Below are 25,705 nucleotides of genomic sequence, written 5' to 3' on the forward strand. Positions count from 1 at the left end.
TCATCACTCGTTTCAGATTGTACAGATGCGCCCGAAGCAACGGTAGGCTCCATGTCGTCCCATAGCCCACAAGCCGCACAATTTCAACCCCAGAGCAGCAGCTCTTCCTCTAGTTCCGCCCAACCTGAGCGTGATATCAGTGAGACTATGGACCCAGCGACGGTTGGATCTCTTGACGAGGTGGCCGCAGCTTCCGATGGTGGCAGAGTGGCACAAGTATCTCAGAGCTCTGATATAAGTAGAATCCAATCTGAACCGGCAAACCAGTCTACAGGACGAACGGGATTTTTCCCCATATTCGATAACCCGGCATCGATGGGCGCTATGCTACGAGCTCAGTCAGCCCAGATCAGGGAGCAAACGGCGCTTCTGAAATGTATGGATGAAAAGATAGATTCACTTGGTGTCACCGAGCGACAGCGCCGAGATCTTGTGGAATTCAAGAGAGCAGTTCTCTCTACCGGACCATTCCGCATAAATGAGGTATTTCAGCAAGTGGAGTGCAACGTCTGCAATCAATATAAATATTCCTTATTAGCGAGTGAGCGTCCAGGCGGTATTGGCCGTATCGGCGTATTTCAGATCAGCGATGATTTCGATAGTGTGAAAAGACGCAACCTTCTTGCGTCTCTCCGTGACCACCTGGGGACGGTGACGCATGAGCGCTGCGCCAAGCTAGCAGACTCTGGAAAGCGTCAGAAGGATATGGAAGCTGAAATGTGCTTAGCTCGCTGTGTATATTTCTCTCTGATGGAAGGCTTGGGGGGCCTGGGGTATGAGCGTCTTTTGGCGTTATGTTCCTTGAATGGTACTGACCTCGGAGACCAAGGTCACTCAAGGAATTCTTTCAAAGCCGTATTCACTAAGGCTATGGCGTCGGAGTTGAAGGAGAGAATAAGCAGTCTTTTCAAACATCAGTGGGCGTGTTTCGCCGGTAGACCTTCACCATTCGCAGTGTCTTGTGATAAAGTGACCATTCGCCGACGTACCTTACAACCAGTAGGGGCTTTCACGATGGTCAATGGAATGATAAAGGTTTACTTGTTGGATGCTCCAATTGCAACGGCAAAAAGTGGAGATGCTTTGACTGATCTGCTTATCAGTACTATCAAGGAGTACTTCGACATCCCTTTCGTCCAGGCCTCCATGGTTGGGGTTGCAACGGATGGCGAATATGTGAACCTTCGCCTCGGACCTCGTTTGCACGATAGCCTCGACCTAGACCCGTCGGATTTGACCCATACCTGGTGTCTGGCCCACCGCTTGGAGTTGGCCTGTACAGATGCGAGTAAGGGAGTCACTAACCTGAGATCAGAATTACACCCATACATGCCTTCGCGCCATGGAAAGAGCTTTGAAGAACTCGAAAAGCTGTCAGCCGAGAAGGGAACTCGATTCTATACTCCTGTGGGCTTCGTTTGTACAAGGTGGGCGAGCTCCGAGCATAGGGTGTTCAAAAACTTCTCCGCGAACTATCCATTGTTAGTAATGCTAGACGGGGCAGCACAGATACTCCGCGCCGATTGGATGGTGAAGTTTTTGATAGCCTTAGATATCATGAACCTGGTCGCTATTGCTTCTGGTGGGGCTCAGACTGTAAATTTCCGCCCTTGGCAGACAGCTGCGGCTATCAATACCCTCCGTGATAAGTTGATTATTATCGCCGAAGGTCTTAAACTCCTTAGCAGTGATATCGATTCTGTGGAAAACATGACACAGCTTAATGATAGCTCGTTAGACATATGTGACCTACCTTCCCTAAAGAAGGCCAGGCTCAATCAAGCTCCCGGAGGAGGGAAGTGGGAGGGAGTTCAGCTCAGTGAGGTATCGATAGTTAGGGTGAGAATGGCAGTGGACTTCATGGAAGCCTGGGTTCGACAGCTGATGGGTGGGGTCAGAGAGAGAATATTGAGGACCTTTCCCCAGTGGCTTATAGCTGCGTCTAAGCTGTTCAGTGGACAGGCACTTTTTGGAGACTGTGAGGGCTTGAAAGACTACGATGTAGCTTTGGATGATAACAACTTTCCCGAAGTCGCCGAAGCTGTAGACGATTCATCACTCCTAGAACCGGCGGGCGGCTTTGTTATTTCGCGTGAGGATTACAACCTCGATTTAGAGACCTTGGTTCAACCAAGTTGGTTGCTCAATATGCACTTCTGAAGCATAGACTCCAAAGGAATCATGGGAGTTGGCCACGGTGTACTGATGGAAGAACTGACATGTGTGCCCTGTGGGGAATCATACATTCTTCTCCAGATATGTATACGGGAGTGGAGGAAATCTTGTTTTTCAAAGCGAATCTTGCGCTTAGGACATTTAACGAATCCATAGTCGAGTCGATTTGTAGCTGCCTAAACTCGTTCGACCCTCGCAGGCATTTGGGACACGGGGTGATGGCAGAAGAGGGTCTGTTGATCTGGAACAGACTGGGGTTGGGCCACGAGTCATTGGATGGATTCCTGAGGGACTCTCTCCGTCGTATGCCTGAGAGCTATACAGGATGCCGCCGAAAGCTCGATGCTGATGCTCAACGTCGCCAAAATAAATATCAGGTATCCCAAGTCATCGACAGAGTACTTTCAAACAACCCCAATAGTGAAGTCTCTGCCTCTCAACCAAGTATGAGATCGAAACTGCCAAATGCTGGGAACCAGTGCAGCGATGACGACTCTGACGCGAGTCCCTGAATAGCACTTTTTGCGTTATGTTGTACTCATGCTTTTGATGTTAATTGTTGTTGACACTTTATCTACCTCTTTGCTGCGCTCATTAGTACTCAATCACTTCAACTGAAAATTAATTTTCATTCGAATTTTTTTTGTAAGTAAAATTTTTAAAATTTTACTTACAAAAAAATTTCGAATGTTTATATAAACGTTAATAAAAAATTTTCTGTCCTGGACCATCATGCATGTCCTCCTTCTGAGGAAATTTCTCTACTGCATCACCTGAGGAAGCTCGGCGAATTTTACAACACTATAATAGTGTTGTAAAATATAGCCTATACCTCGATGGGAGATGCGTTCGTTGGGAGCTACAGCGATGGGCTGGATGGCGGAGCTCGGGAATGTTATTCCCCGGGTAACCGATTTGCTGCATATGAATATGTGGTAATGAAGTTCTTATGTTGTTGCCATCGTGTTTGTATGGAGGCTCCTTATCTAATAATGATATGAAGAAGTCCTCTACTTTCAGGGAACGTAAAGCTCAGCTAATGTCGCTTCATCGTTTCTTACCACTCTGTATGGAGCCAGTCATTGTGGTCGGTGATAATATGAATTCTGTTGGTGACCGACATTGGCATTCACTGGAAACTAACCATTGTGCTAATGAACATGAGATGAATATGGTTATGGATTATCAACGGTCTGTGGTTGCGACGTTATGGGTTAATCGATCATCTTGTATATCTTTGGTGGATGCTATGGCTAGGATTTCTAAGAAGGAAGCTGACACTCTGGAATGTGGTCGTCAAGATGGTGTGGTAGTTACTTTGAATCCTTTGTCATGTATGCTAGCTGCCATAAATGATCCTAATGATGAGAATATCTGTGTCATTGATGATGATGTAGAGTCTTGGAGTGATATTGTTGTAGAGCCTTGTGCTTGCCCCAAATTCTGTGATCTGGATGAGGTGAGAAGGGAACAGTTGACGTGTCCAGAGGTTGTGGCTTTAAAAGGACAGTCTGGTGTCATCTCTGACCCTGATGGGACGGTGTATCGTGTAGAACGGTTTAGTCCTGCTGGTACCCGCGTTAAGCAACTGCTACTGCCTAAGTCTTGTCGTAGACATCTTGTTGAGCAAGCTCATGCGGATACTCATGCTAATGGACGGCAGTTGAAGTTCTTCCTCCAGTCTTGGGCGTGGTTTCCCAAGCTTGATAATTTATGTCGTGCTGTGACTCAGGCTTGTCCAACTTGTCAGTTGACAGCGAGTCAAGCTGGTAGGGAGTTTGCACCTCAGGTACTAGAAGACCTACTTCGGATACTCCGACGGCTTGATGAGAGTCGGGGTAGATGTGGTTCACATGGGTGGTGGCGGTAAGCTTTTGACAGTTACATGTTGGTATACTTCATTCTGTGATTTCGATCCTATTCCTGATACGAAGGCGGGTTCTTTCATCCGTGGATTGTGTATAATATTTATGCGATGTGGATGGCCGCGATGTGTATTCTCTGATGGTGAGTTTAATTCTCAAGAAGTTCAGTCATGGAGTAAAGAAGTTGGTATTTCATAGACCATCCATGCTGCGAATCATCCACAGAATAGAGGCTTTTATGAGAGACGGCATCGAATGATCGTTGAGGCTATGAGGAAGTTTACCCTAGCAAGTGGATCGTTGTGGTCTGATGAGCTGATTCTTGCCCAGGTTAAATGGTTGATTAATCATTCTGAGATTGGTGAGAGTGGAATCTGTCCGGCACTGCTCTTATATAGTCGTGTGCTTCCTGTACCTTGTATGAGGGGCGTTGATGATGACATCACGATCGAATAGCCACAGTCTTTATGTGATTTTCTTATTAAGAAAATCACAGTTCTTAAGATTCTTGAGACATACGGTCGGGTTGATAGTCAGCGGCAGAAGTTGTTGACTATGTTTCTGAATGAATGGCTTGATCAACGAGAATGGTCTCATCCCACTATTCGATATGAGTCGAACTTGAAGCCTGGTGTTTTGGTTTATGTCTTCACATAACGTGTGAATGAGCTTTCTCCTACGTTCCGTGGTCTTTTTCCAGTGCTTTTAGTTCGCGGTCGTCATGTTTTGGTTACTACTTCTTCTGGTGTTGAGATGCACTGGCCTGGTAACGTTAAACGCTATAAGACTCTTGAACTAGATGGAACGTCGCCAAGCAGCAGTGGCTTCTGAAGAACGTACTCAACAAGCTTTACGAGAAGAGAATCGAGCCAAGGATGTTTTGCCTGTGCGTTCTTCGAAACGTCTACGTGGTGAGTCTCCTGGTCTGATGGAGACTGTTGAACGAGCTAAGAAGGTTGCTAGATCGTGATGGTTATCTAGGGGGGCTGTAATGTAGTAAACCGCCTCTCTCATTTGCTATGATACATCATTGTGCTCGTCTCAGACGAGTCGTCTGTCTCTGTGGCGTGTGACCTACTAGGTCAATGATACTTAAGCGCCCTTGTGTATTGTCCCTAGCGTAAAGCTAGTCGATATTGAGAAAGTTTTAATGTAATGTATGAATTAGTTACAACTTGTAACTTACAAGCTCAAATTTAATTACCTTCTATGTCACAGTATCCGTCGAGTTCTAAGGGTGGTGATAATCCTGCTGATTCTAGTAAACGGTCTACACAGGCCGGGAACACTACAATTCATCTATGAGCTCAGGCTGTTCGGATTCCGAACTCTGGAATGAACAACTCTACACCCGTCGAACAGTCACGTCCTCGGATCTGTGCGGGATTCAGCGGATTTTGATAATGAGAAGCGAGAATGTCGTAGTCACTCGAAGACACAGAAGATTGTCCTCCATAATTGTCTTGTACTTGTGACGTAGCTGTGTATCTAGCGTCAAGCTAGTATGTTAGTCTGCTACGGTCGAACTTCATAGATCTTCGAGTTGTTATTAATCTTAGGTTCTACGTGGGATCAGACGGTGTTTCGTTAACTCAAAGGATATTGGAAAACCGTCGTACGTTTCCTCCGCCACGAGAAGTCTGATATTTTAGGACCAGTTATGGCTTAGATCGTCCGGGTCTGGGTTTTTCCCCTTTGGACTGACAGATAGGCTGGAGGACCTCGGTCCAAGTCCAAGCCACATCTTTCCAAAGACTGGCAATACCGAATTGTCGAACAAAACATGAAAAGTGAAAAACGTCAAAGAAGACCTCCGGATCGAATGAAATCCCAATGGTATATTGCGGAACATCCATGTAACCTCGCACCATAAGCGCCGTCTGATTTAGTGTAGTTCAAGCTCATCTGCTTTGATAATCGAAGAAGATAGTAATAGAGTCGACGACTCTGAATCATCCACTGAACTGAATGAGATATGAGCGAAAAACTGGAAGATACGAACTGAACGATCCACTGATCACATATCTGGCTCTTTAGAAAGTACTATTTTTTCCAAACGATTCTTTCCAAATGTCATCTTTATTCGTCCATCTCCACCCCACTCTTCGTTCCACGAATTCACCGCCAACCAATATTCTCGACCGGAAGCAACTCTTCACCCAACAATTTTAATTGAATGCCCGGCTTCGAATTCCTTGGTCGTTGGCACGTAAACTCCAGATTTGTAATATCTAAAATCTTCGTACATTTTGAAGGCGCTGCAGACCTGAAATAACAGAATGCTCCAAGCATAACATCGTCCGGTGTATGCATCGTAATCGCATTGTACTTGGCAAGTACTACTTGCAACAACTTGGGTTTGAGTTCGTCTGAACGTGGGCTCGGGCTATTCATCCAAGAAAGATCCTACGCAATCGATACTTGGTACAGCGTCCATCATTCTTGAGATCACATGAATGAGGATGAATCTCTCCTACAATAGGAGCTCTACCAATTGATAGGAATATGCTTAAACTTCACAATTGAAGATTCACAGGAATGGCGAGAAGTTCCCATTCACAAGTCCAGGTAACATGGACTGAGCAGCTTACTGGGCCGTCATCGAATATCTCCTGCTTGATGTTCTGAACATCATTTGGTACCTTTCTCCAGTCTTTCGCTCGATGAACATCTCTGACGTCGAAATGAATATCAGCTCCCCACCTGAGTTCCTCTCACTTCTCTAAGCTCGTCTTGTATGCCTTGTTAGTGCATGTTGTTTGACACGAAGAGAGAGGCTGATGAACCACCTACGGCCAGAAATCTAAATCATACGAGATCCTGCGATTGACTCACATCCTTGCATTTTTGGGTATCCAGTTCCTTTCGTTGGTACGTGGTTGCACTTGTGGAACGGATACGGCCAGCAACCATCAGCCTCACTCAGTTGATCCTGTGGCTTGAAGTCATTACCTTCAAGGGTTAGGATTGTCGTTCATGGATCAGTTGATCTGTAGTAGAGATTCCTACCAGTCACGACACCATGATCTTTGAAAAAGCTCATGGCTTCAGCAAAGCTCCCACCATTGCAGCCCTTCCCAACGAAAATGAGGTATGTCTCAATTTTCACTCACATTGGGAAAAGAAACAAGCGATGCCAATTAGCCATTATCCGTGGTTGGAATTGACTGGAGACATCCATGTTCGGGATTGCTGCAAGAAGTGACGTAACCAGCGGAAAGAATCTCCCGGATTTTGCCACTGGACTTGATACATAGGCGATCATTTAACACTTCAGTGGCCCACTGATTCCCAGTGATTCACTAGAATACCTTCACAGAGTTACTATTATCGACCATGTAGGGGTTGCATGAGAAGGATATTGAGGAACGTGCAAACTTTTATCTACCAATCACCGAGACATCTACTTGTAGCAGCTACAAGTTGTAGCCTACAACAGCTGAGCACCACTGAGGTGCCTACCGTACTGCGAGTGCGTACATGGTCGTTAGACTCCAGTGATGGGAGAAACTACTTCGATTCTCGGAGAATTGCATTCGGAGAATCATTTTCCACGCTCGTCCTCTTTCGACCGCTTCTGCTGCAATTCTTTCGCCGCGTAGCTCTCATATTTCTTCACCAATAGAACAGGTGACCAGAACGACGTTGGCACTGATGATGTTGGCCTTATTCATGATAATGTTTCGGTAGTCTATCTTTGGGAATCTATCATCTTGCATGTTTCTGTTATTGCTGCCGTCGTTGTTACACGACTTTTGCAGAACGGCATAAGCAAATAAGCATCTACACTGTAGATTCTACAGCAATGGGTGTGGCCGGAACCGTTCGGCTGGTCCAATCATTCTGGTTGGAATTGCAATAACTAGCACCACGCCATCGACTTTTTGGTGTTGACATAGTAAATTTCGATAAATCTAACCCGCCGTGGCACAGCGGCATCGTTGATTCGAGATCACAGTCAATGATTGACGATCACGCGTATCGAACCTTGCAAAGAATGACATCACCGCGAACTTCATATTCGCAAAGGAGCCTTCTCAAGACACTCTTCAAAAACAAGAATAAATACGCGAAAAACTATGATTTTTCATTCTAGCTGATGAACTGTGATTTTTGTCGCTCCGAGCGACTCGCTCGGAACATGCAAGTTTCGATTCCCGGTTCCTCCATTTTTCTGTCTTCTTTTACTTGTTTTATTGTTGTCGGCGGAATTATTTATTGCCGCGAAAAACGAAAACTTTTGCTGAGGTCAGGTCAATCCCGCAGGGTTTTATCGATGATGAAACCGCAACGGCCGGGGACAGTACTTGTGTGCTGTTGATCTCAGCTAGCCTCCTAGCCAGAGGGTGCAAGTGTTTCACGATACCGCTCTGTGAGTTTGAGTTTGTCTAGTCGGATATGGTTTGTTCATCGACGAAGGGAGTGCGGTTCTGCGACCCGCGTGAACCTTGGCCACCTCTCGTCTGTTAGTTTACCGTCTCTCAACTCGGAATCCCACCCAACCCACGAACCGAGACTACGGGTGAGCAGAAGTCCATACCCATCATACGGACTATGGCTTCCGCTGGGCTATCCGCTACGCGTCTAGGGTTGTGTACCTGCTGTGCGCAGCCAAACGCGAGATCTGTAGGCTTGAATATTCACGAGGCAGCGGGGAGCGTTCCCGCGAGTTCCGAGCTATCGTGATCGCCTTCAGATTAGTCGCGGACAGTGCCCGACTCCCAGTCCCCGTAGTTAGAGGTTTCATCCACAAGAAATAATTCGCCAGCGCGCGTTTAGGAAACCCTGCATAGTAGCACTTTTAGCGGCAACTTTTATATATTTCAGCTAATTGGCACTTTATTGCTATTTGCTCCTTTGCTATTTGCTCCTTTGCTATTTGCTCCTTTGCTATTTTATAAGTGAGCCGTCAGTGACAGTGAATCACTGTCAGTGATGCGTGCGCATGTCACTGTCAGTGACACTGTTGTGAACGAATCTATTCGAGGTCATGATCGGGTCGTCGATTGATACTATAGGGAGTCGAAGCTAGTAGCTCTGGCAACACAATCCCAAAGGTGAATACGAATATGCAATAATACTTAGTTCCGGTCGACAAGGTTGGAAGGAGTGCCAACGGCAATCCACAATAGAATCCCACGGAAGACTCTCAATGTAATCGATCGTTTCACGCATTGACACGTTAGCGTGTCTCTACTTTCCGGGCTCCGTTCAACGGAGTCGATTTACATATAGCGAACCAGCGATATAACACAGCTAATAAACTAGTCAACAGGAGGGCGCATATCCTCCTGCCACACCCTCGTTCTGCCACTTGACGCGGGGCCACGTGTATGTTACCCTACACGAAGCTTGTGGAGTGTAGAGTAAGTTAATCTGAGCTATGTTCTAGTATATCACGCGCTGCATATGTATGTATTTCATCTTCGGTGTTGTTGTTCAACACCGAAGAGTGTGAACAACAACCAACAGTTGTTATTGTTGTTGCTACCGATCCTAGTTGCAATTGTGATGATCACTGATATGAGAGTTTGACCGGGCTCCGCCTCATGAACACGACTCATAGAAGATGCCATTAAGTCTCAAGGTCAATAACTAACTACTAAGACATAAATCTGATGGGATGGGCCTACTACGACTCAGACTTGGGTTGTACGAATAAGAGACTGGCCATTGCTCGGCCCGAGCCAAAACACGCGTGCACATGATTGGACGCAAGCACACTGTGGCGCACACAACCTGTGCGTGAGGCCCACTATCGGCCATCCATCAAACCACATCTGACACTTTACTTCATCATCCACCAGTTGCTGGTGGGCGTGCTGACTGAGTCTGTTCATGCCGTGGCGTCCACTCCGGTCCGCCTGGCGAATACAGTGGTTCCAAGCGTACCTCTCCTGGAACGAGCCAGGGTGGATGCAACTCCCTGTCGAGAACAACGGCATGACCTTGATAAACGACTACGGTTTCTGGTTAACAGACCCATTCTGCGTCTTCAAGTTTGGCATGCTGATTCTGGCAGGGGATTCGCGAGTTTATCACGAAGAGTACTCCTGTAGTACCGGACCTGTACTATACAGTGCCTCTACGATACTTTTCCGTTGCGCTGGAGCCCCATCTTTCGTGGTGATAATCTGCTACGTTCATTAAAGCTGGTCAAATATAGAAGTCCTGACCATGACTGGGGTGCCGCTCCGGCTTTGGCGGCGAAATATACGGCTGACTCAGACTAGGAGTTTCAATGGTAAGATAGTCTCATCATTGGAACTTCTAGTCTAAGACTCAGACTCTGAGTCAGTGACGAGTACTATTCATCCTGGACGATTCGTCCAACAATGCCCAAGATAATGGTGCTGCACCAGTCTGCACCAACGGTGCAGACCCTGCACCACTATCTTCTTGCACTGCAGAGGATAGAATTGAGTTATACAATGTGTAGCTAGACCACATTCATTAAGCTCGTCAGTTTTCTGCTTCGCTATCCGAGATAACTTATCTACTAGTATTGATGTGCTCGAGAATAATTGCAGGGGTCTAATGAGTTTACACATAAGGCTGAGTCGCAATACCAAGCTGATGGGCATCAAGCAGCCTCTCATCTGCTCGCAGGCTTTATGTCTGTTGGAGAGAAGGGGTTCACCTGGATCGCAACATTCACCTTCTTGAGCCCAAAGATTTCCTTGTGTTACACCAGTTACAGAACAATGATGCTCCCAGCTGATCTACGATTTCATCAGATGGCGTGGCGTCGTGTGAGCGAGGGGGATCGCCAGACCCTTGAGCAGGCTCGTTGGGCTTCTTAGAAACACGAGTCGAAGGCATAGAGACGAAGGGGTAGTGACGGATGTTTGATGATCACTTCGAACGAATGAGGACACGCATGCGCAAAGGCACGCAAGTACAAACTACGTCACGCGGGCGTGGCGCGGTCGATACACCCAAACCGCACAAACCGTCTAATAATGGAGAGAGTATGACTAATGACGAGTAAGTAAAAAGAGACTGAAAAACGAGGAAATCCATGGAAGGGATAGAGTGCTCACGTGATTGGGTCCGTCAATTGATACCTTACGTAGTCGAAGCTAGTGCTTCTGGCAACACGATCCCGAAGGTAGGCACTGACATCATATGGTATTTTAACTGCGGCCGATTGGTAGCGGAAATGCGGACTGTAATCCTCGAAAAAATCCATAAATGACTCTACTACATTGTAAAGGACCACGAAAGTCTGCTCTTACAGATCCATCCTTGCGTACGCATGCGTACACACATAAGCTACGCTCAAGCTATCAACGCATGTTACTTCTTCATCTCTCAACTTCGCAAAGTCAGGGTCACACAACTAACCATCAAAGGTAGGTAATATGACCCAACAGGGTCGATTTACACATAACCAAGTCTAGGAGCTATAACAACTAAGAGGCCTTACTGAACAGGGTAAAACGGTTGGAGTGAGAAAACTCCTACCACTGTAGTAATACCATATAATCAACATCTCGTGTTATAACATACCGGCAACGGCTACATCTCCTCTCGGTCAGGAACGGTCATCCAATCCCGATTCAACACGTATGCATGCCGTCATTTTGTGACAAAACCCTCCTTCGTATCGTATGCGTTGCCCTACACAACCCATAACAATCTCTACTAGCCCCACGCTGCTAGCAACATCTGGGCGACAGTCGACGAACCCCTCATGACTCAGGAGTGTAGTTGTACACTCAGTGTTACCTACCGCAATAGCACAATCTTACACTGATGCGTCTAGAGTGTGCAATACACACGTGTGAGAGACTATTGAGAACCCAAGAACTATGAGGAGAGAACAAAGCTAAACACTCAAGTATTCCAGTGTATTGTAGTCGTCGCCTGTCATCAAGTACGATGCAAGGCCAGCTTGGACATTATAGCCGCTACAAGGGGAAGGAATAGGAGTAAAGTACTACTCCACAGAGAAGACCGAGGCACGGGCGTGCCTAGGCTGAAGGCAGTGTCTTGAGAGTAGGGCTTGCCAGCCATCCCCGCTACAATCTCCTTCTTGAACAACTCCCTGGTTTCCGCTTGTATCTGACGTGGCACGTCTCTCCACAGAATAGTGAAGTATGGAAACAGCAAGTAACCAAACGGGCGAATACCGGAACTCGGACTATTACCTCGGTCACGTCCTTGGTAGCGTCCACCTTGACAGGGTCGCCAAACCTGACAGTCACCTTAGCACCAGGAATAGGGAAGAGGCTTCCCGGGGGCCACGCGGCGTTGGCACCGAAGAGTGTCTGAAAGGAATAAGGAGTCCACACTAAAAGAAGGGGAGAGCATACAGCTGGGAGGAAGGTCTTGCTTTTTATCTGCCTGACCATATGGAACGGTCCCTTCTTGAACGGCTTCAGCTGATCTGGTCCCCAAGAAGGTGCTGAGATGACGAGCTATCAAGTCTTTCGAGATGAGCATACAACTATTACTCCTCCTTCTGGTGCCTTCGGGCGACACTCCAACGACATAACCGCTGTCGATATGGGAGACTGCCGAGTCGAGCTGGCTGATCGCCTGACTGTGCTTCGCCCCTGAGTGGATGAGAATCCCGACAGAGTAGCGATAGAAACGATACTCACTATCAATAGCCACGACTCCAGTCAGTCGGAATAGAGTGCCGAGAATGGGTATTTTGAACAAGCTTTTCTTGGCAACAACACCGAGAGGAAGCTGCTCCTGAGAAAAGGGGGAAGATGTAAGTGGTCGATGGTGGTGGAGTTGCGGATGACCTTTGAGAGTATATCAAAGCATGCACTGATAGCGAAACCATCGAGGTTGCTGCCGTGGGTGAAGAGCATGAGCACACCGTTTTCATCCATAGCAGGGAGCTTGGACAAGGCCTGAAAGACTGCGAGTTGACATGCTTGTGGAAACAGCAACTACCTCACGGTTCTGAACAGACAGTTGGACGCCGCTAGCGGCCATGAACATGCGGCCTACACCGACGCAGCAGTAGGTACGGACTTGCTTCTTGAGATGACTCTTCTCGGGCAGGAAGTAAACCTGATGGATAATTCACGACGAGCCGAAAATGGTACTGATTGGGCATGTTTGGCATATTTCATGGCCAACCTAGTATCTTTCCGTTTGACAAGATACCCCACCCTCCCTGGTACTACCAAAGCCAACAGCGCGAGAAAACATGGTGCCGAGGTGATGAGGAGCACCAACAAGACCACAGCCCGCACTAACTGCTCGACCTTCTGGTACAGTGTAATGTGCAAGATTTTATTAGTCGTGCGGCCACCACTAGGTTCGTGGCATCCTTCCTCAGAGCTGCCTTCATCCGAAGACGACCCCTTACGCTTACTGCTGGCTGATGTTGCCATATTACAATTCAAATGGTACTGATGGAAGGACAATAGCGTCGTTCTAGTCATCAGATGGTCCCTGGTTCGATCCCGGATTGCGGTTAATACTGCGACATAATCCCTCGCCCGCCAGTACAATAACGTAACGTAATGGCAAGTACCTGTTGTCAGCGCTTCCTATTTAGGCGCAATACTATTGGTGCAATCATCAGACGCCTTGCAGTATCCGTCATCTTCTCGCACCATACAGCTCCGTATTAGTGAATACAGTCCCTTCCGAACATTATTGAAATGGACTCTCTCTGTTGCCCTTGCTTTGTGCATAATCCATTCTAATACGATAAAGCAGCTAACCTGTAACCCGCACCATCCATAAAACTCATCAAAACTCACCTCGTGTTGTGTATTTCTCTTGAAAGTTGATCGCGCGCCATAGCGGAGCGAAACAATTAATATCACACAAGTTTCTAGCGCAGGTTACTCGTCGGCCTAGCATCATTCAATTCCCTCGTAGATTTAAGCTGACCCAACAGATCGCGTCCTCAGATGACCGCATCGTCGCAGTACTCGAAACCGTCTTCTCGGCTAGCCGGAGTACCCAGCAAATTAATGAGGCCCTACCCGGTGTTTTCTAATCGCTACTTCAACCAACTGTTAATATGGCAATTCCAAATCGTGTGGAAGATTATAACAACCATATTGACGATTCTTAGTGCAGTAATATACTTCTTCGACTCGTCAGCGCGGCATTTTTCGGCTTTGTTCAGATTTTTACTTCACGAGTTCGACAAGAGCCTGTGCCAGCGAAAGAGAGCTTGCGAGGAGGATGTAAAATTAAGGCCAAATTGTAAGTGTCAGCGCTCTGCTTTCATAGTGTATCTTTTCTGTCTTGGGGATTCTCGACAATAATTTTGGTTGAGAATTGCGAGGCACGATGTGACAGCTCGAATTATGCCGATATTTCGTGGAACTTTGGATGTGGGATATACGTGCATATGTTTCTGGGAGGAAAATGGTTTTGCTTGAAAATGATTTCGAAAGGTTTTGAAATTTCCAGATAATCAGTTACGAACGATGTAGCTTGGGGAATTTGATTGACAGGAACGACTCATTACTTTTTGAGTATTCTGTATGGTGAAGAGAGATTCACAAGATTCATATCATGACCCGCCGCTTCAATTCATCGCGCTTGCTCCATCGCTGGGCTTTCACATTGGGCTTCAAATTGCTCACGTGTGAAGTCGATAGCGATGCTGGGCATAGAGCTTTTGCGCTCGTATCGATAGATCGTATTGTTATGAGCTACAATCTAATCACCTAGCTGAGGGTGGCATAGACTCGATGCACTTCGACCGGTGGTATATCTCATCCTGCTGAAGCCGCGTGGTTAGCGTTCGTTGTTAGCGTTCGTAGTTATGTTTACGGATTGCGCAACGCGCGATGCGCAACACTACTACTGGTATCACTGATGTGATCGCTCTTACTATTTAAGGGTTGAAGATGGGAAGAGTCGATGCGAGTCGCGTCATGCGAGGTTGATAGAAGATTTACGGCTGAGTATAGTTCACGTCAATACTTTCCAGCTTGGAAGATTTTGACGTGATTTATACTAACAAGCTCCACGTCAAATGCATGATCGGCCACTGCTCCAAGGAGGATAGAAGAGAAAGTTTGTCTGACATGCGACTCGTGTGGGGTGAGCACTGGTGCCACCTGGTCGCAGGCGCCTTGCTTTCAGAACAAAGCATTTGATCACCAGGTATTGTATTGTCGCATCGTTTTGTGGGTGCACCCAATTTGGGAGTGTCGCTGTGGTGACGGGCTTGGTCACTGGGTGCAGTGGACAATATACTCGCTTTGTACCGAAAGCCGCACAGATATACCAGTGGCTGGTAGACGGCAGAATCGTTGCGTCTTATGTCAGTGGTACACACTGACAACAAACTGCACAACAACAGTCGCCCAAAATGATTTTGGCAAAATGTATCCTTTGCACACACGGACAATCTCATTGTGTCCGTACTGCTGGCTTTTACTTGGCCAACTGAGCAGCACCATTGGCAAGCTGGTGGTCCACTAGACAGTTCTAAACTCAATGGGATGATTGATTCGTTACATATGAGTGTACTGTAGAGAACCTACCGATGCTTGTTTCGATCGCCAGCGTCTATGTGTTCACAACACAGTGTTTTGCCTTGAAGAAATTCTTTAATATCGTAATGTATCTCCATTTCTCTCGTGAATATGTTTCATGAGATAGACGAGCTCGCATTCGGGGTTTTAATCGAGAATGCCGCTGATTTGTGAACTCGTGCTCTATCAGGTGCCATGACTTCTCCAAAGATGAGCAACCTATGCCCGAGACTGCATTTGCTGTTACCCCTCCCAACAAGATTGATGTCTCCCACGAGGGATGCAGTCCGTTGAGACTAATGCAGAGTGCTAAGGTAGTATTTAGTGACACTCTTGTTCATCATGATAGTCGAATTCCATCATTGAGAAATATGCGATCGACGCTGGCATGCCATAGGATTCATCATCTGAATGATCGTCCGGAGCCGGTAGTTTTCTAGGTTTCTATTGGCCTATTATTGGCTAGCGGTATACGGCGTATCCCAGGGATAGGCCTGGGGATAGCCTCAGGAAAGGATACCAACGCTCTGTTAGAAGTGACAGTGTCTCGTAATGCTATGGAGTCTGTCAAGGTTATGCTGACCAAGCCAGTGGCGCTTTATGATATAAAGTAGGTCCTCTTGAATCCTGTAGCTCTATCACATGCCCATCATTCAGACGAGCTTTGCGCAATTACAACGATATTGCCGCAAGACCTCAGCGGAGATCCTTTCGTGGTCGCGTGCTGAGTTTAGCTACCTGGGGCTTCGAAATCATGGAGCGCCTCGGTATTGTGATTTGTCTATCTTCAGCGCGGTCTCTCCCTTCTTTGAGTACTCACGGTGCACTTCGACTCAGCTTTAGCGGCTTCGTGTCGTTTGCTGGCGGTCTCATAAGATTACCCTTCCGCAACATTGTTGTACCAGAGGAGATCATACCGTTGCCGCTGGCTCGACTCGATCTTGTGGGCTACTTCGCGACGGCCGCGGGTAATCATATGTGTGTTCAAAGCAATCACAGTAAGGTCAAAATGGAAGAGGAGCCAGATGAGTTTGTGCGCATGTTGTCCGATCTCGTGGTGGAGGCGAAGTTTTCGGCGGTCTCGAGATTTCTGGTTCCTGAAGTGGAGATTGCGACGATTATGGGAGATCTTTCCGTGATAACGACGAAAATCTTCCAGAAGGCTGGCGAGTCGAAAGTGCTGTACATGCGTGCTGCAGCGACGTATCATTCCGATTGTGGAGATGGCGGAATGAGTATCTCCTTGGACGAACTGAAGTTGAGGGAAGATTCAGCGTCGATTCTGAAAGCTCGCTGGACTGGCAGCAAGGTTGATCGTCTTAGAAAAGATGCTCCTTTGATGGGAAAACTCTCGGTGGAAATGTCCGGTGTGTCGATGCTTTCTCAGTCAGCAGAAATGGTGGTAGAGTATTGTAATCCTGTTGTTAAAGGTTGCGTACACTGTCCAATAGAGATATCCAATCTGGCGATTTCCGGAACGACTGAGCTCAGGGTCGAAGCTTCATCGATCGCTAAGTTATTGGATGATATCACGGAGAATGTCAAGATCGAGCCGGACGTTCATCTGGAATACAGCTCTACTCTTTCCCTGTCTAAGGGCCTTATTGACGACGGTCTGGCGAAGGTGTATGGGAGTGCTAGAAACTTTGAAATATGCGGCCGAATCGAAGCCGATGAGAAGACCCTTGAGACTTCGGAGTGGGTAGTGATATCTGCTGTTGCGAGAACGGATAACGCCTTCCCCTTTGCGGTGTCGACTGTGGTGCCTCTGCCGGTTTTCCCGGAGCTGAACATGTCGAGTAGCGATAAGGTTACCATTGCTGGTTCGGCTAGGCTGACGGCGAGCGGAGCTTTCAGAGTCTCTAAGAAGGGCGTTACTTGTGACGACTCTGTTGTTGATGTGGAGGTATCCAATCCTGTTCGAGCGAAGTTTTTGAGGAGGGAAGTGGTGTTGCCGTCGAGAACTCATCTTAAGGCGCTTATAAGGATGCTGCATGTGGGTTATGACGGGTTGGCTCAAACGGATATGGTGCTTGTCTTGGACGAGACTTATCTCCACTTCTCGGGGTGTGATGGTGACGGGACTGCGGCACTGCGGTTGAGGCCAGTCACTCTACCAATCAGCATCAGGTAGGAACTGTGTGGGGGAAATATGTACATTGTCAACTACATGTGTTGCTGACAATATGATGATGTTGTGGAAATTTTGGGAGGTTCTTGTTGGTTTCTTTGCACTTCTACCCAAGTTCGAATGTATACTTGTATGATTAGTGAGAAAACTCCTGAGCTTAGCTGAGGAAAGCGAAAAAATATTTTTCAAAAAATAATATAGTTATTTAAAGTTACGTCTGCCAACCTGATCTGTATCTTGTCTTCTGATATTTGTGGTTGCTTGGAATAATTTTTTCCTTGCAGTCCTGTTGGCGGTCTCGACTGCGGCGAGACCATCATTGGCGCGCTACTGAGGCCTGACATAAGAGGCGCTGTATTTTTGAATACCATGGAGAAAGTTCGAGCAGGACAGGAAGATGAGTTCTTGAGAGGCCTTCGTGATGACCTGGACGGTGTAAGTCGGATAGGATCGTATGAGTGTGAAGCGGAGTAATTGTAGGTTATCAAAGTATTGGTGCCTTCACTACACTCCTTTATATGGCGAATCGTTGACGAAGTTAAACGTGCTAAGCGTGTGTTGGAGGAGGAAAAGGTAGGAGGAATTCTGGGAGTGACCATTTTCTTCATACTTGAGATGATCGTGCGTATAGCGTCTGTTCGTAACGCACATTGTGAGAGGGGGCACTTCACTAGGGTGTTGTTGCCATAGGAGGGTTGGGCCAGTTTTGACACTAGAAGATGCAGTTGTCTATTGCGGCTATTGAAAATATTCAGCGTACATGCCAGTTCTCTTCTCCAGGAAGTCACGTCTCATTTTTCGAAACATTGAGAAAGTCCATGTTCCTGAACTACCATCTAGTGTGAACTGCAGAGAATAAGAAATGCCTCTTTGGTGACACGCTGTAGATTGGTCGCGCCTTCATGATATACCAGTTTGGAATCTTCAATATCTATTGCTACTAGAAGGTTTGCCTTTTTTTGCATTATTTTGTCGTAGGTCACAGCTCCTCTGGATGTTATACCCAACAGCAAGTTGGGTCGGCTGGTCAGCCTTATACTATTCAAAGACGACTCGAGAACACAGAGAATCAGCAGTATCGTCCAACAGGTAATTTTGTGAGAATTTTGTGGCGCGCGGTCATGATGTGGTGCTTGATGAGGTAACGGAGGGTGACGGCTTGGACAAGACAGCGTGTAGGGAGTTGATCGAGGAGTGGAAGAAAATGTTTTTACCATTGAAGATAACGGCCGGGTGTGAGGCGGAGGAGGGCAGTAGTAATAGTGAAGATTCGACCGATGGTGGAGAGATGGAGGCGAATCCTCTGTGGCAACGATATGAACTGGACCCGACCGAGTTCATCTTGTTCGTGTTGGGAAAGGTAACTGAGGGCGGTGTGGTTGTGGGGGATGGGAAAATTATGGTTAGGGTAGTATTTAGGAGATTAACCATCGTGACGATGCAGCATTTAGAGTACATGTATTTGTGCATGTAGGTGTGGTTGCATTCACCGCACTGGGTGAGTGTGGCTTAAGTACGTTTCGTGTGGGGCTACTGTATATGTGGTATAGGGTATTTTCAATAATGGCAGAGTAGGGTAGAACTCCATGATGAACGGGATGATAATATGAATGACTTGCATTGATCTTCGGTGGTTGAGAAATTTACTCTTGTTTTCGTCTTTAGTCTTTCATTTTTGCGGTTTTTGTATCAGATTTTGGCGCCGACTGAGCCCATAGAGGCTCCTGGATTAAAGCCTCCGAAGTGGCAAGATCCTGTCTCTACTGATCCCTCTATCCGAGTTGAAGGGCTGGATAGGCTGCCGAGTGCTAGCGACCTCTACAAGTGAGGTACGTCAGTCGTGGCAGCGATAATATGTTTTGTATTCTTCAGTGGGGACCGTCGAGCTGCTGACGTTGCGACGTATCTTCGTACGGCGCAGGTGGCTTGGCTGTTGGAGCACGCGGATGAGTTTGGTTACTCACATGAGGAGAAGAGGAAACTAGAGTGAGTAGTGGTTGAGAGAGAGATCTTCATTTGAGTGAGAGTTGGGTATTCGCGCAGTATGAAGAATTTAAGATACGCTTTATGGTATCATTTATTTCTTGAATTTTACGGGGTGCTTCTCAATACCTCGTCCGTTTTGAAATCTTCGCTGTGCGGAGGAATCTTGTTGATTCGTTGGCTTGGGGGTGACGTTTCTTACTTGTGATGGAGTTCCCAGTTGCTGAAGGACTTGCTGTCAGATACGTTTTATCACTTAAACACTTTGCATTTAGTATTTTTGAGAACTACGGGGGCCTGGCCTTCGTCCCGCAGTCTCGTGTGGTTGGTCTGTTCCTAGCCGACGTGGCTCGGGTTGAGCAGGAGTTGGCTAAGCGACAGGGGTTTGATTCGATGAAGGCCGCTTTGGAGTGGCAGCAGTTGAGGGAGGAGGCGGCCTCGGAAAGGGAGAGGTCTACGAGTGCAGATATAGGTCGGTGAGGTTGTTGTAAATTTTGGTATTGATTTTTTCCTCGTGAGAAGTGATTCTGCATTGGAAACGCAACTAGTACTACTACCCTCGTGCTATGTTAGAGTAGTGATGAGTGGAAACATAGATGTCTTGCTCGATGACATGTAAAATTGGTCGAGTCGGAGTCACTGTGAAGTACTATTCATGAGATGTGGAAAGACTATGAGATGGCAAATTTGAATTGGTTTAGTAGAAGAATGAATTCGCGGGGCGAGCGCTTTTTACAATAATCAGGTAGAAGTAGTAGTGGTGATACGTTGGAGTTGAGGTCGGCAAGGTCGGGCAGTGTATCGGATGGGTACAGCACTTGCAGTAGTGGGGAGGGGGAGGACTCGACGATGGAGGAAGAACCACAGTTTACTGAGGGAGGGTTTATACCCCAGGGCTTCCTGCATCGAATGACGCTACAGATGAAACCGGTGGATCACGAGGTAGCAACCGGAAGGTCCCCGGATCGATTCCTGGGAGAGGCATTTTCCTTCTCAGGCGCTCTTACGCGGTAGTTTACGTAGTAGTGCCCAGTCCGTCCCTGTACCATCCAAGGGGGCTTCCTTATCGAAGTCGACCTTGCCTGATGTGGCCGCTTGCCGATGGTTGGGCATGCCGTTTACGCTGCTAGGTGAGCGGTTCGGAAGAGATGAAATCTTCTAGGGTTTGATAACAATAAGAAAAATGTTGTTCCCAAAGTGACATTTACATGGGAAGCTGATTGAAAAATGTGGAAAAATCTAAACGGGCCCTTCCCTCGAGAGCATTATAGGTTTCTGGATGGTTGTTTGCTAAAGATGATGATAGTTGTTGGTCAGGACCTGGCGATGTGGCTTCGATGTTGGCCTCTTGCTTGGCAGCTCCGTGGGCAGGCGCGGTAGTGCAGAGTAATACGAGGATGTTACTGGAAGTGCTGTTACAAAAGCAACAACCTAGGGAGTAGGGTTTTGGGCATGTTTTGCATCTTAGGAAGAGAGTGTATCTTTTGGTAGATATGTTATTGCAGTACTGTGCGAGTCGTCACAGAATGGTTCGGCTCGGGCTCTGACGAACATTCTAATGAGGCTGTTGGAAATACCCCAGGACAGGACTATCCAGCGCATGGATGTAGCTGCACTGTTGGAGGAGAAACTAGGGTGAGGCGGACGGGTACGGGGAGGAGTGTCCAGAGGCGTCTCGACAGATATAGTGTGAAGTAAATAGTTATGCATATCTAGATCTTTGAGATGGCTTTTATCAATTCGAGAGTAATACGACTATAGCCTACGAAACGCTTCTAAAATGTTGGTGTCAATCGATTTACATTTTTATTATGTTGACATTACTCAAGGTGCTGAAAATATTACTTTGCACAACGGTAGTTCAAACATGTTTCTATGTAGACTCGTGATGTGATGGAACAACAGCTGAGCATTCGACAGCTCTTGCTGCTACTGTGGGGTGCCCTTTTTTCCAATGTTTTGGTTCTGTGATTAGGTACTCTGTCCCTCGAAGAACTGACTATATGGCGGGTGGGAAGAAGCCGCGGGATAGCTACTACCACGCTTGCAACGTTCTGGCGTCGAAAATACTCAAAGAGAATATGGACCAGTACCTCGCGGTGAAGAACAGGCTTACTGTGTGCTATAGGTGAGGTCCTCTGGGGAGGATGTAGCCGTGTTGGGGGAATATATGTTCGCTCTCCTTAGTGCCTTCATTGATTGTAGAAGTTTACGTACCAATTTGGGTAGAAGTGTAGAGAAACCAATGAGAATTTCCTCGGAATTTCCACGAACTGAAGAAGAGATTAACATATTTTCATCCTCCGGGATACACTTGGGCGCACAGGTGAGTTGTTATTCAGAGTGCAAGCAACGGCACCTTTCACAGAGGAGACGAGAGGGCTGGAGGAAGCGGCGATCGCTGCGATAGCAGTGACCAGGAGACCTGAAGCGACGAGAGACGATTTTGGTGAGTTGAGTTTTATTAAGAATTGTTGATTATGTGTGGTTGCAGAGGAGGCTTTCGAGGCGTGCCGGATGGCGATCGGATCGGACCGGCGAATAGTGGATCGAGATTGGTGCAAGGAGTTTATGCTGAGGAGCTATGAAACCTTTATGGTGATGATGTCTTGTTGTGGGCTTAGCGGAGCGAAGCGATTATTGTTTGTGTGTTTTAGGTATTGTCGATTTACGATGAGGTGGTGGGAGATGTGGAGCAGTCGAGAGGCTGGCTGATGGTGTTGGCGGGCACGGAGGAGCTTCCTGAGGATCCGGTGGCTCTAGTGGAAGTCATTGTGAAGTAGTAGACTTAGAGTATCTTTAGGTTGACTTGGCAAGATACGGAATAGGTCCGTTCTGTGATCGGGATATATTTAACTTGATCAGATCGGTGTATCGTTATGAAGAGGACAGGGAACGTATCTTGAATGATCCGTTGACGAAGTTGATGTTGAGGAATCCTAAGGGTGAGCAAGATTAGCAAGATTTACGCATCGGACCGAATGTTCAGGTCATGTCAAGCTGGCGTTGGTCTCTGCTATGGGGGTTATCTCCGAGGGGGCTGAGGGAACTGAACTTGCCGAGACTTTCCATCGCATGCATGAGAAAAGAGGCTTGCAGGTCGTCAGGTAGCGGGGGGCGGGGGGAATTCTGATTAAAAAAAGGGAAAATCGAACTGAGACTGGAGTTTCACCTGTGATGTGAGAAAACACTAGCGAAATGCAAGTTTCACAAAGTGTGGTCGGTCGCGGGGAATATAAATTTAAAACATAAAAGGAATATTATGTTGATAGTATCCTATATTTTTAGATATAAATTACTTATTATTTCTATATTATAGTTTAAACTTAGTACCATTACTATTTATTTATTAAATCAACCGTTAACATAAATACATCAACGTATGAAACTATATTGTTCCTTGTTATCATTAGAGCCGATACGGGAACAGGTCGATCACTAGAGTACAACGCTAGGAGGGTCATAGAGGCGATCAGGAAAATCGATGGTGACACGGAGTGGGGATGGCTGGGCTATTCACAGGGATGTGCCAATGCGTTGCGAGCTGAGACCACCATACAGACTGGTAAGGAAAAGTTGGAGTTTTCCGACAACTTGGTGATTAATTGTGAAGTGCTAGAGTTGATATTTTCGACAGCTGATGCAGGAGTTTACCTCTAATGTAAATAATGAGGTTGGAGGTGGAGGTTATCTCTCCCTTTTGGTACTGAAAATTTGTCATCCTCATGTAGAGTTTCGTAGTAGCCGCGACCGAGGGTCGAACTCGGGATCTCTCAGGTACTCCTGAGGAATACGAGCTGATCCAGGATAGACTGATCGGGCGTATGTTGATATTCAGCGCATTCAATGGTTCGGTGCATGGCCAACTTGGTGACGATAAGGTGCAAGCTGTCATCATGGACCTTGAATACTTTATGAAGCTATTACAGGTAGGAAAGATACTTGTTGGAGAATCTTCGCTGTGCGCATGTACTTGTTGTGTTTAGGCCCATTTTTCGTCGCAGTTGGCGGGCTCGGCGTTGAATCTGTTGACATCTGCTTTGGCGTCTCGTTTGGTAACGGATTTGCTCGTTGGTAGGTAGCCATCATCATTCACGATATAGGGCGCCCTAAATGAAATGGGGTATTGTCTGTAACTTTAGAATTCAACGAATATCCTCACTAGGAAGATCTTGGCGAGTGGTTTTCAATGGTATTTTTGAAATCTGCAAGTTACAGACAATACCACATTTTATTTGGGGTATGCTGTAGTTGTTGAAATATATGGATGTTGACCATAGACGAATATTCATGGTTTGATGATAGTATATAAAACATACTATCATTGATCTACTATCAGCAAAGCACTTATAGTTTTATACTAATATCGACTTGAAATTCATGTCCTTCGTGGTGTAGGTGTTCAGTCGTTGACACACGAAGGGGTGTTTACGTTGTGGAGAGACGGGCAGTTTAAACAGAGTACTCCGACGGTGGCGATGAGAGGGGCGGTGCAGAGCAATGTAAAGATTCATGTTGCGCACAGCGAAGATTTTTGGGGAATGGTATCTTTGTTATGGTAGGTAACGTTGCCGGAGGTATTGGAAATGTTGAGTAATATGCTCACTAAGCAGACGATTAATCATGAGCATCACGACACGCAGGTGGGCGGAGGTCTCGGGTTCGATCCCGGCACATGTCGTTTTTTACAGGTTACGATACACGAATGTGTTTCGCGATCAATCCATGTTCGTAATTCTCATACGGACGTCTTTGCGCGGTCAGGCGTCGATGCGGCTGTGCAGAGGACCCACCATTGGAGCCCTTTACTGAAAGTAAGTTGTCTTATATTTTTATCTCAATCTTCTGTCCGTGGACTTGGAATATTTCCGGAGCTTTCTGAGTAGAGTGATTTTTTAATTCTTGAACTGAATTTTGCAGAATTGAATCGTTTATGAATTTCGCAGTTGTTTTAGTGAATAAGTATTAATGTGGTGGTGAGTGAATTTTGTGACTCGCGACGCAGTTGATGATTTTTAGGAGTCGGCCTTCGTGACCACCGAGCGTGACCGTGAAAGACACGTATACGATACCGCCAAAGACCGACACGTCGAGCCGTGGCTCGAGAACTTGATCCGTTTCGGCCTGGTGCCATTCGCGGCTGAAGAATGAGTTGTTGCGATTTCTGATGAAAATACTGTCATTCGAGTGAGTGAGTTTTGCCAGGATGGAGTTGAGTTCTCACGTGGTTGTCACTTTCGGTGCTGTACTACTTTTCCAATAAAATTTTGCTGAATGCAATTGTAGTGATCGCCCGACTGAGCTTAGCGTAGTAAGTTGTCTAGTTTTTGCAGATGCAACAGATTGGCATATGTCATCACATCATGCAAATTCTTCTCTAAGTTTTCTCCGACCGAGTGGTCATAATCTCATCTTGACAGTATATAAATGCATCGCTCGCCCGAACTCGGTAACAATTCGTGACCGATGATGATTATATATATTAATGTATTTCGAAATGGTCGGGGTTTCAGATTCCCAATGGTCAAATTAGCTAAGTTATAACATATTTTCGTTTTGCACTATTGAAAGTTAACACACTGTAGTTGGTGATGTGCTGATTTATCTGCGATTTGATGGCTTCTTTATTGCTCTCGCTGAACCGAGACTTTTGTGAGGATGTGAGCCTCCTCCCGGGCGTAACAATACGGGTGGGCCGAAGACCGCCCCCGGTGCGTGCTGAGACCTGTCATGATGTAGCAGTGATGTTAAGGTGGTTGATTTTGAGAAGTTATGATAGGTGACGATTGAATCTCCATATGTTGCACGATTTCAATTCGAATTATCATCGAATACCAATGGTGAGTAATTTTGTTTTTCTTGTGTTTGTTATATTTTTCAGAAAGTTGGCGGCTGACGAGCCGAAGCTGGGGAGGCACTTTGGTGTGTCCGAGATTCTCCTGCATGCGAAAAGTCAATCGAGATGAGTCAACAGATCTGTCCCAAGGAGACACAGTTTACATTTCTAGTAGGAGCCGATTTACGGTTTTTCAATCAGAAACTTTTCTCAGCTTCTCCCCAAATTGGCTTTGTCTTTC

The 25,705-nt window shown here is 46.6% G+C and overlaps 5 protein-coding genes across 5 annotated transcripts; 3 read left to right on the forward strand and 2 right to left on the reverse strand.

The window, feature by feature from the left end:
• Positions 1–51: 51 nt before the first annotated feature.
• Positions 52–2,160, forward strand: Pmar_PMAR017777 (hypothetical protein; the record flags this gene model as incomplete). The annotated part of the gene is made up of 1 exon (XM_002776857.1): positions 52–2,160. The coding sequence occupies one exon, from the start codon at positions 52–54 to the stop codon at positions 2,158–2,160; it is 2,109 nt and encodes a 702-aa protein (XP_002776903.1).
• Positions 2,161–3,424: 1,264 nt separating this feature from the next.
• Pmar_PMAR017778 (hypothetical protein) lies at positions 3,425–4,871 on the forward strand (the record flags this gene model as incomplete). Its single annotated transcript, XM_002776858.1, has 3 exons — positions 3,425–3,964; positions 4,239–4,401; positions 4,750–4,871. The coding sequence occupies 3 exons, from the start codon at positions 3,425–3,427 to the stop codon at positions 4,869–4,871; spliced, it is 825 nt and encodes a 274-aa protein (XP_002776904.1).
• An 827-nt stretch (positions 4,872–5,698) lies between these two features.
• Pmar_PMAR017779 (cathepsin b, putative) lies at positions 5,699–10,862 on the reverse strand (the record flags this gene model as incomplete). Its single annotated transcript, XM_002776859.1, has 6 exons — positions 5,699–5,795; positions 6,200–6,306; positions 6,632–6,713; positions 6,759–6,829; positions 9,833–9,966; positions 10,730–10,862. The coding sequence occupies 6 exons, from the start codon at positions 10,860–10,862 to the stop codon at positions 5,699–5,701; spliced, it is 624 nt and encodes a 207-aa protein (XP_002776905.1).
• Positions 10,863–11,915: 1,053 nt separating this feature from the next.
• On the reverse strand, positions 11,916–13,399 carry Pmar_PMAR017780 (1-acyl-sn-glycerol-3-phosphate acyltransferase, putative; the record flags this gene model as incomplete). The annotated part of the gene is made up of 8 exons (XM_002776860.1): positions 11,916–12,107; positions 12,194–12,313; positions 12,359–12,450; positions 12,500–12,601; positions 12,650–12,746; positions 12,800–12,910; positions 12,954–13,073; positions 13,190–13,399. The coding sequence occupies 8 exons, from the start codon at positions 13,397–13,399 to the stop codon at positions 11,916–11,918; spliced, it is 1,044 nt and encodes a 347-aa protein (XP_002776906.1).
• Positions 13,400–15,525: 2,126 nt separating this feature from the next.
• Pmar_PMAR017781 (hypothetical protein) lies at positions 15,526–24,828 on the forward strand (the record flags this gene model as incomplete). The annotated part of the gene is made up of 28 exons (XM_002776861.1): positions 15,526–15,602; positions 15,705–15,828; positions 15,955–16,124; positions 16,172–16,281; positions 16,306–17,644; positions 17,930–18,080; positions 18,126–18,218; positions 18,624–18,734; positions 18,787–19,005; positions 19,339–19,469; positions 19,518–19,631; positions 19,871–20,100; positions 20,374–20,638; positions 20,946–21,014; positions 21,120–21,263; positions 21,604–21,756; positions 21,971–22,077; positions 22,123–22,226; positions 22,286–22,407; positions 22,494–22,573; positions 22,618–22,735; positions 23,042–23,193; positions 23,406–23,557; positions 23,615–23,702; positions 24,027–24,130; positions 24,191–24,271; positions 24,320–24,442; positions 24,648–24,828. The coding sequence occupies 28 exons, from the start codon at positions 15,526–15,528 to the stop codon at positions 24,777–24,779; spliced, it is 4,863 nt and encodes a 1,620-aa protein (XP_002776907.1). The 3' UTR covers positions 24,780–24,828.
• Between the last annotated feature and the right edge of the window lie 877 nt (positions 24,829–25,705).

Source organism: Perkinsus marinus, assembly GCF_000006405.1.
Source record: "Perkinsus marinus ATCC 50983 genomic scaffold scf_1104296953018, whole genome shotgun sequence".
Classification (NCBI taxonomy): Eukaryota; Perkinsozoa; order Perkinsida; family Perkinsidae; genus Perkinsus; species Perkinsus marinus.